General features: G+C 52.6%; 1 protein-coding gene across 1 annotated transcript in view; it reads right to left on the reverse strand.

The window, feature by feature from the left end:
- The window catches only part of LOC108801520 (xaa-Pro dipeptidase-like), a 15,130-nt gene that overhangs the window by 562 nt on the left and 4,095 nt on the right, over positions 1 to 10,473 (reverse strand). The window contains exons 2-3 of the mRNA XM_018573407.1: positions 2,578 to 2,762; positions 1,322 to 1,513 (exon numbers count right to left, since the gene is read on the reverse strand). Coding sequence (XP_018428909.1) covers positions 1,322 to 1,513; positions 2,578 to 2,762 — 377 coding nt within the window. The remainder of the gene's footprint in view (positions 1 to 1,321; positions 1,514 to 2,577; positions 2,763 to 10,473) is intronic.

The following is a 10,473-nucleotide window of genomic DNA, read 5'->3' on the forward strand; positions in this document are numbered from 1 at the left end:
CTACAAATCCCATCATGCTGCTGCCTCTGGGAGCCATGCCTGCGACTGTCAGAGTCTTGCAATGCCTCATGGGACTTGTAGTTCAACCACAGTAGGCGTGCTGAGGTTGCCCACCCCTGCCCTATAGGCCGCAAAGGGTATAAACCCTCTCTGTGTATGAAATGCCTCTGTAAGCCCAGATATCACCTTGTAAAAGTGACACGGACATTGTCACTGGGCTGTAAGTAGCCTGTGCACAGAGCGCTGTGGGAGGGGCCCAGAAGGACCCACCCACTACTAAAAACTACAGGAGGGGGCAGAGACAAGACCAGTCACAAGGGGAGAGAGAGAGCCGCAGTGAGGTGCAGGACGTAAGAGATATGTGAAGTATTTTAGGACGCATCTCTTACGGTGCGAATCCTCCTATGGTGAATCTGTTATTTCCCTGCGAGTGAATCTGGAGGAGGATGTTTTTCTCTCACCGGGGACGGATCAGGACCTCTTATGAGAGGAAGCAGTCACGTCTTCATTGCTGCGTCAGCTTCCTCGCGGCTCTGCATACGAGGAACGCGCCGGCCGTGCCAAATCACACAGATTGTGCCGATGGAAACGTTTTTTTATCTTATCACAGCGACTCGCTGCCAGAGAGCACCAATATCACCGAGATAAATCACCCCGCACAGCACCCCCCCCACCCCGAGCCTGTGACTCACCGCTCATAAGATTGGGCTTAAAGGGGAACGGTCATCTTTCAGGACTAGCTCCGGTCTGTAAACCAAAAGGTGATTCTGGAGAGTTACCCTCCCAAAGGGTCTCTTCTATGTTCCCAGGTCTGTACACCTGCTGTGCCCATTATGAGGGGCCCCACCATCCCTGTGCTGATTTCCCGGGTCTGTACACCCGCTGTGCCCATTATGAGGGGCCCCACCATCCCTGTGCTGAGTTCCCGGGTCTGTACACCTGCTGTGCCCATTATGAGGAGCTCCCACCATCCCTGTGCTGAGTTCCCAGGTCTGTACACCCGCTGTGCTTATTATGAGGAGCTGCCACCATCCCGCAGCCGGGATCCTTTGTACCATTTGCACTGCACTACCAGTAGATGGCGCTGAGTAACAGGAAAGTCCTATGCTCTTCAGCGCCATCTAGTGGCCCTCGGGGATGCTGAAGACTCTTCGGTGGAGGGAACGTTCTGAAATCCTCAAAATCACTTTAAATAATTTTTAGTGTGTTAGTGGGAGAGAAATATTGATTTTACAGAGGAGAGGTAGTGGGAGGGGTCTAACAGTGAGGAGGAGGGGTTTAACAGCGAGAGGGAGGTGTCTAACAGCTCTAATCTACTTACACCGCCAAACCCTCGGAAGCGTCTCAGGACGTCGTTGTTGATGAAGCACGCCTGAGCGGGGTTGGCCAAGGCCTGGTCCAGGACGTGGTCGATGAAGTAGATGCCGGGCTCGATGGTGAGGACCATCCGCTCCTGGAGGCAGCGGGCCGTGCGCAGGCTTCTCAGGCCGGGCAGGTCAACGCGGTCCACGCCCTGAAAATGAACAGCAGAGGGATTAATTGGCAAAACGTCTAAAAAGGTGTCGCCCTGTCACCTGCCCATCAATGCAAACTGCCTCCCAGATCCTGATTGTGCATAACAGTCTAAGTGACAACGCCCCATGCATTGCCTTACATGTAAAGTTGAGCTCTATCCGTAGCCACCGGTTTTCTACAGCGCTCCGCAGTGACTGTATCCCTATCCCCCCCGGGGGTCGGGCAGAAGACGCACATCGATCGGCGTCTCCCGGGTTCTATTTTATGCAGCATATTCAGCCCCGTCCCCCCTCCCCGTTTGTACTGGAATTCGGCTCCCCCGTCACGCGGAGGACGCTTCCAGGCCTGGAACACGCGGCACAGTTCGGCTCCAACTCCTAACAAGCAGTAGAGAACATTCTGGCCATGGGAGGAAGCAATCACAGCGCGCGCAGAGAACAGAACCCGTTTTGTGGACGCAGCGGCGGAGTGCAATCATCCAGCGCGGCGAGGCTCCCGCTGACACGGGGAAAACGTCAGGAGGCCTGGCAGCCGAACCGACCGCTCCCAACGTTCACATCTCGGTGTTTTTCACTGAATCCGGCCTCCGGAGTCAACTCGCTCCTCTGGCTGATCTCCCCTCTGAGCAGAGGTCACATGACCCGAGGCCTAAGTTAAAGGTCACATGACCGATACAGGGAGTAGCTCGGAGCAGCATTTTCCCCAGGACGGGTATTTTCTGGGGCCACCCCCATCCCCCCCGCACACTTCCAACTGAACCGTCTTAACTAATCAAGTTCAAGGTTGCGTTGCAGACATACATGGCGACACAGTGTTCATACATGTAACATATAATTGCATATATAAGGGGGAGCCACACTGCCGCACCACGGCACCTCTAATATGTGCGGTCCCTAAACCGCCCGAGTCCCCAACTATGGAACATGGCTTGGGCTGACGGGTAGAAGGGGCACTGTGATGGAGTGAGGTGATATGGGTAGAGAGAGGGGGCTCTGTGACTGGGGGCAGTGATTGGTCGGGGTGAATGGGTGATATAGGTACCTGTAAGCGGAGTGTACTGACCTCAGGGTATCCTCCAACATCATGGACGTCAATGCCCAGGAAGTGGCCCAGGCCGTGCGGCATAAACACCGCGCCCATGTGCGCCTTGATCATGTCGTCCACGTTGCCCCTCAAGATGCCGATCTTGGTCAGCTCCTCCAGGTGGACGCGGTCGGCCAGGCGGTGCATATCCGGCCAGCTCACCCCTGCAGAAGGACAAACGGGACATTCGTTAACCCACTCATTGCCCGTACACACCTCTGATGCCAGTTAATGAAGGGCCGGGGTGGCCCCAGGAGCTCCCGGACCCCGAGCTGCATGCAAATACTGACTTTGGTCAGCATCTGCCACTCTTCTGAATGACTCAGCTCAAGATGGTGATACAGCTCAAGATGGTGATACAGCTCAAGATGGTGATACAGCTCAAGATGGTGATACAGCTCAAGATGGTGATACAAACTGTCTCCCAGCTTCTGAGTGTGCTCATCAGTACTAGCCCTTTCCTCCCCAGCCTGACTGTCTCTGGCCCAGTCCTAAAGGGCAAGAAGGAAGTGAGTGTAAATCTCCCCAATAGGCCGATAAAAACCTGACTGAGGCTCTAACTCTACTCCGATGTATCCAAAGTTAAAGCAGCGGTGCGAGCTCGTTCCAGATCACGGTGAACTTTATTCACATTTTGGACAATTTCATGATATGCGGCCGGGACAAAAAAAAGTGCTAATCAAATTAATAAAAACTGGAGCAGGGGGCGGGGCTATGCACGGTGTTAAAGCTGAACTCCGGGGACAAAAAATGTCATTTAAAGTGACATTAAACCCTCAGATGTTTTAACATAAACCAATACTGTAATGTGCGCCTTACTGTAATCCATGGTAGTTTCCCTTCTCTTTGCTGCTCTTCCTTTTTAATCCTTATCTGTTCTCATGCTGGGCAGAACTTCTGTTTTGCAGCAGACTGCCTTGTCTCTGGAATGGATACACGGTGTCTGTGTGCAGGTTCACAACCTGAGCCAGCACTACAGGAAGAGGCCCTGAGCTGCAAAGGGACGTTCTCCCCCAGAATGAGAAGACATGAGGATTTAAAAGGAAGAGCAGCAAAGAGAAGGGAAACTACCATGGATTACAGTAAGGCGCACATTACAGTATTGGTTTTTGTTAAATCTGAGGGTTTAATGTCACTTTAAATGTATTCCTCAATAGCTACAAAGTATATAAATCCGCTTCGTGTGCAACAAATGCCTTTTCAAGCCCAGATATCACCTTGTAAAAGTAGCAGTGACATCATCACTGTGCTGTATGTAGCCTGTGCGGAGAGCAGAGCTGTGGGAGGAGCCTAGCTGGCTCTACCCACTACAGGAAACAAGACCAGTCCCCCTGCACAAGGAGAGAGAGCAGCCGTGAGCGGTCTCTATTACAGGAGGGGGCGGAGACAAGACCAGGCACCCTGCACAAGGAGAGCAGCAGTGAGCGGTCTTTATTACAGGAAGGGGCGGAGACAAGACCAGTCACCCGACACAAGGAGAGCAGCCGTGACCGGTCTTTATTACAGGAGGGGGCGGAGACAAGACCAGGCACCCGACACAAGGAGAGAGAACAGTAGTGACCGGTCTTTATTGCAGGAGGGGGCGGAGACAAGACCAGGCACCCGACACAAGGAGAGAGATCAGCAGTGAGCGGTCTTTATTACAGGAAGGGGCGGAGACAAGACCAGTCCCCCGACACAAGGAGAGCAGCCGTGACCGGTCTTTATTACAGGAAAGGCGGAGACAAGACCAGTCACCCGACACAAGGAGAGCAGCCGTGACCGGTCTTTATTACAGGAAAGGCGGAGACAAGACCAGTCACCCTGCACAAGGAGAGAAAGCAGCTGGTCTTGTCTCCGCCCCCTCCTGTAATAAAGACCGGTCACTGCTGCTCTCTTTCCCTGTGCTGGGTACCTGGTCTCGTCTCCGCCTCCCCTGCCTGCTGGGCCCCTCCCACAGCTCTGCTCTCTGCACAGGCCATGTACAGCACAGTGATGACGCTACCTCTGCTTCTACAAGGTCATATCTGGGTTTGCAAAGACATTTGTTGCACACGAAGTGGATTTCTATCCTTTGTGTTTAAGGAAAATGAAAGTTTTGTGCCCGGAGTTTAGTTGGAGGGTCACAAAGTGAGATAGGGCCACATGGACTCCCCTCGCCAGTGTGACGCATTTGGAGGTCTAAGATGTGCTTTCCGCCATTCCCGGTCAGAGGGAGGACGCAGTATAAACACTGGAAGGCACGGACAGTCCCCGCCATTGTTTGTCACAAAAACCGCAGGCTGCCCGTGACTTGTGCCCGCGTCGTATTTCTTCCAGTCCTCACAATGAACATGGCTGCAGGATTTATGGTGTGAAGTCTCCAGACAGGAGGTGAGGGGTCAGGGACTCTGGGAAGCAGACGGTCTGCAGTTCTCAGATGTTCGGTCACTGGAAGGAGATAAGGACTGTTACCAAATCACCACCAGCTGTTCCCGGCAGTCGGCTAAAGGTGGTGAGAGGGGACCAGAGATCTCCAGCACTGCTGCCATGACAGGTTCTCTTTATACCCGATTCTTACAAATCCAGATCCGGGACACTTAGAGATCCTGTAATAAAGACCGGTCACTGAGGTTCTCTCTCCTTGTGCAGGGTGACTGGTCTCGTCTCCGCCCCCTCCTGTAATAAAGACCGGTCACTGAGGTTCTCTCTCCTTGTGCAGGGTGACTGGTCTTGTCTCCGCCCCCTCCAGTAATAAAGACCAGTCACTGCCGCTCTCTCTCCTTGTGCAGGGCGACTGGTCTTGTCTCCGCCCCCTCCTGTAATAAAAGACCGCTCACTGCTACTCTCTCTTTGTGCAGAGGGTCTCCGCCCCCTCCTGTATTAAAGACCGGCCACTGCTGCTCTCCCTGCTCGTGCAGGACAATCGATTATGGTCTACACCCCCTCCTCTAGTTTTAGGCAGCCTTTAGTGGGCGGAGCCTGTAGGGTCCCTCCCACAACTCTGCTCTCTCTCTCTCCTTGTGCAGGGTGACTGTTCTTTTTTCCGCCCCCTCCTGTAGTTTTCAGTAGTGAGTGGGGCCTGTCGGGCCCCTCCAAGAACTCTGCTCTCTGCTCAGGCTATGTACAGCACATTTCACTGCTACATTTACAAGGTGATATCTGGGTTTGTAAAGGCGTTTGGTGCTCACAATGTGGAATTATATCCTGACGCATGCTCCATTTCTGGCAGTCCACCGCAAGTTGCCAAGATGCGTCGGAGTGCCATTCTAGAGCGCCCATACATAACCAAGATTCCGTAAGGTTACTGGGGCTCCTTCAGAGGTTGCTGGGGGCTCCTTCAGAGGTTGCTGGGGGCTCCTTCAGACGTAATTGAGGTTCCTCCAAAGGTTGAAGGGGGTTCCTTCAGAGGTTGCTGGGGGTTCCTCCTCCAAAAGTTGAAGGGGGTTCCTTCAGAGGTTGCTTGTGGTTCCTCCTCCAGAGGTTGCTGGAGGTTCCTTCAGCAGGGATCAGCGGTGGATCAATCTCCAACCTGATAGTGTCTGCACAGTTCCTACACCAATGTCACCCGGCAGAGTCCATGGCATGGAACTAGTGATCGGTGGAAGGGCGCAGTACACCGATCACCAGCCATCAATCTAAGGGGGTCCCATTCCAATGACCATCAATGTCGGGAGGGCCCTTCTCTACTGGAAGGAAGTGCCAACGATATCAGGTGGACCAATGCCGATGTAAGAAGAGACAACGGTTTTCAATGTCTTCCCTTCTCCTGGACTGAGATGTCTTCCTCTGATGTCACCGCACACCGCGAGCATCTCACAATGTGCATCAGAAGCCGCAGCAAGCCAGAGAGATCCCGCCGGGGAAGGACAGACATGAGCAGATCCATCTTCAGCTTTAACATGCACAATGCTCGGGTTCACTTTAAGAAGTCAGTCGCTAGTTGCACAGCATTCACCTGCGTTGTACGTCTTCAGCAGCTGCACCGCCTCCCTTCTTCTTCTTCATCGCCGTGTCCTGACTTCACTCCTGCTCCGAGACTTCCTCATACATAAGGTGAAGTGTAAGAGGTTACATGGGGACACCTGCGGCTCGTAAATACCGTCTGAGTGTCCCCCTCTGATCCCTCTGACGATATGTACATATCTTATATCACTCCATTGTTTGCTCCGGGGCAGAACGAGACGCGGCGCAGATACACCCAACCACTGAAACCCTCGCAGAAGCTCCAACACGTTCCTGTTATTCCAAAAGTCATTTTCAAGCTTTACAAAATCGACAGCCTGCGTTAAAAATAGTCCCTGGTGACCCTGGTGTGGAAGTCCTTCTTCAGGCACTTCCTGTTATAGGGCGACAACATCCATCTATGCATCTCAATTGTGCTCCTGGGTTGTCACCCTAAAACAGAAAAAAGTTTCCAGGCACACTCGCCAGCCGGCATGCAAAAAAAAAACTGTCTAACCACGAAGGTTAAACACAGAGGTTTGGAGACACGTCTTCTGCAGAAAATGTGAAAGCCGCACAGCCGCGTCAAGGTACCTCTTATAGTGCGGTCCTAACTCTAAACTATGAGAGTCTCCATCTTGGAGCACATGGGGGCAGAAGATTAAATTGGGTGCAGGTTTGTCAGGAGGAAGCCCAAACCTCCCTTAAAGGCACAGGGACGCACAAGGGACCACGCACATCACAACGGCAGCTGAGACCCCCCATGCGTCACTGCACCAAATCAGTCAAGCAAAACAAATGACAAACGCACTCATCATGTTGAGTGTGTTTGTCATTTGTTTTGCTGGGTTGTCACCCTGTCACATGGGCCTCCTTTTTGACAGACATGGTCCACTGTTGTCACCATCAGGAAACCACGCCCTTAGAAACGCGACGCAGCCATCGTTGGGAGTGCACGTAGACAGGAAGTGACTGCCAGACGCTGGACTTATTTAAAAGTGGAACTCCAGCCAAAAACGGCTCCTATAGTCTCCGATGGAGGTGGGGAACCGTTACACACTGTGCTGTGGATTTTCATTGCCGTGTCCTGGTGCAGAGATTCCCCTCAGCGCGTGCTCGTGCGGTTATGACCGTCACATTCTGGATTTCACTTCTCTGTCCCGCTGACCACACAGTGCGGATATTTACAATCTTCCCAGGAGCGGGCACAGAACAATCACATTTTATTTTTGTATAAAAGTGTCACCCGAGTCCAAGTTTTTTTTGGTTAACAGAAAGTGACCCCCCCGCAGCGTATTCCGTATATATCTCCCGGCTTCCAATCAGCTGACGCTGCACAATGAAATTCCCCCGTTCGAGGTCTACGGCTCGGGAAGACAAAGACATCCTCTGAGAAAGAAAACTCTGCTCAGACCTCGAGGACGGTTGCCACACTGTCTGGGCCACCAGAGGAGATTTGTGCGCGGGGGTGTAAAAACCCCCCAAAACAAGTAAAAACAATAAAAGAGGCTGAAAAAATAAAAAAAAAGATACATTGTAATTCTTTTCCTCTATCTCCGTCTACTATCAAAACAAGACGCTGCCGTCCCAGATCGAGTCCACCAATGGAATCCCTCGCAGAGACTTTCAAAGTCCGTCTCCTGCCATGAGGGGCGGGCAACCTCAGCACTCCAGCTGTGGTGGAACTACAAGTCCCATGAGGCATTGCAAGGCTTTGGAAGCCACAGGTATGACTCCTGGAGGCAGAGGACTTGATGGGATTTGTAGATTAAAGCACAGCTGGATTCAGGGGCGTAACTAGAAAATTTTGTATTGGGGCTCCTGGGAATTCTAGTTACACCCCCTTGCAGATCCCACACAGCCCACCTGAGAGTGACCCTGCAGAGCCCACCATAGAATCTCTATGGTGGGCTCTGCAGGGTCTCAGCTGGGCTGGTCACACCCCTGCACACCTCCTGTCAGCCCCTTTCCGCTGTACGCCTTCTCCTCGGTCGCCGGTGGGCCACGCCTCCTCCTCAGCGGCCCCGCCTCCTCCTCCGCCACTGCAACGCGCCGCTGCACAGATCACTGTCAGTGATCTGAACAGCCCTGCGTTGCTCTTCACAGCCGCCAGTGACAGCCAGCAGCATGAGATGCCATAGCGACCCACACTGCATGAGGGATGTCCTGGCCGGGCCCCCTGTGCACCAGGCCCCATAGCGGCCGCCAGGGGCGCTATGGCCATCGTTACGCCGTTGGCTGGAGTGCTGAGGGTTGTCAACCCGCCCGATATATATTTTATAGTTCTGGACAGGGTAGAGAAGGGTTAAATCGCTTGTTTACACCATGTCCAGGCCAGAACAGTTTGTTCCCGGACCAGAAAAGCATCTCAATGTATCCCTATGGTATTTCTTGGCTCTGTTCACACCAGCGCAGTCCGTTCCCGGACCAGACAAAAAAAATACGACAGCTCGTCTCAAAAAATAAAATAAAAAAAATGCTCCGGAACGAGGTAACATTGCGTTAAAAATCGCACTGCGTTCCAGATCTGGTGCGGAAAATGGTGTGAACCCGGCCTACAGCCTCTTCCATAATCTTATTGCTTTGGGGGCCTCACTTTGGGAACTTTTATTCATTCCCTGTCCTGATGACACCCAGCTGCACACACAAAAACTGATGGGCTTTAACTCTTCCCCCGACTTTCTCAAAGACATAAAAAATAAATTTTGGAACTGCACAAAAACTCTGATTTACGTATATTGATTTGCTGCAAAGGATATAAATCGACTTTGTGTGCACTAAATGCCTTTGCAAACCTACAGGAGGGGGCGGAGACGAGACCAGTCACCCTGCACAAGGAGAGAGAGAGTGGCAGTGACCGGTCTTTATTACAGGAGGGTCGGAGACAAGACCAGTCACCCTGCACAAGGAGAGAGAGACCAGCAGTGAGCGGTCTTTATTACAGGAGGGGCGGAGACAAGACCAGTCACCCTGCACAAGGAGAGAGAGACCAGCAGTGAGCGGTCTTTATTACAGGAGGGGCGGAGACAAGACCAGTCACCCTGCACAAGGAGAGAGAGACCAGCAGTGAGCGGTCTTTATTACAGGAGGGGCGGAGACAAGACCAGTCACCCTGCACAAGGAGAGAGAGACCAGCAGTGAGCGGTCTTTATTACAGGAGGGGCGGAGACAAGACCAGTCACCCTGCACAAGGAGAGAGAGACCAGCAGTGAGCGGTCTTTATTACAGGAGGGGCGGAGACAAGACCAGTCACCCTGCACAAGGAGAGAGAGACCAGCAGTGAGCGGTCTTTATTACAGGAGGGGCGGAGACAAGACCAGTCACCCTGCACAAGGAGAGAGAGACCAGCAGTGAGCGGTCTTTATTACAGGAAGCTCCAAGTCTCACACTGGACTACGGCACAGATCTGGAAGAAACACACAAAGCTCAGGGAGATACAAGAAGAATACACGGGACTCTAGTATGAGGACGATATCTGCTGATCCCGGAGTTCAGCTTTAAGCTGGCAGCACATTGAAGATACAATATAGAATGCCGTTGAAGAGACAGGTTCCCTTTACCAATCAGCAGAGCCCAGTGTTGGATCCGTGTAGCGGGGGAGGTCTCCGGAGTCGCTCCTCATGGCGACTTATTATCTGAGAACGTGGAATATGAAATGGCCATTTATCCATCCCGCGGTGTTTGTTCTGCCAGCCGGGCGCTGCCATCGTGGAACTTTCCTCTGATTAATAGGACGCCTCGTGTAAACAAAGTGTCCTAATGGTGGGATTTTATAAAGGCCGCGAATCCATGTCGCCGGAGCTCCGGTGCTTCGCGGACGCGGCTGTTTGCGCTTAACGCTTATCGTATATCTGGATCTTCAAACGTGGAATCATTGGCCCATTGACAGCGTATGTAACCTTCAATACTGAAATGTTATCCATTGATTCCTCTGACTATACTCCTGAACACTCATTTCATCCCCCCCGCCCC

The sequence above is a fragment of the Nanorana parkeri genome, unplaced genomic scaffold, assembly GCF_000935625.1.
Source record: "Nanorana parkeri isolate BGI_ZX_2015 unplaced genomic scaffold, ASM93562v1 scaffold2368, whole genome shotgun sequence".
In the NCBI taxonomy this organism is placed as follows: Eukaryota; Metazoa; Chordata; class Amphibia; order Anura; family Dicroglossidae; genus Nanorana; species Nanorana parkeri.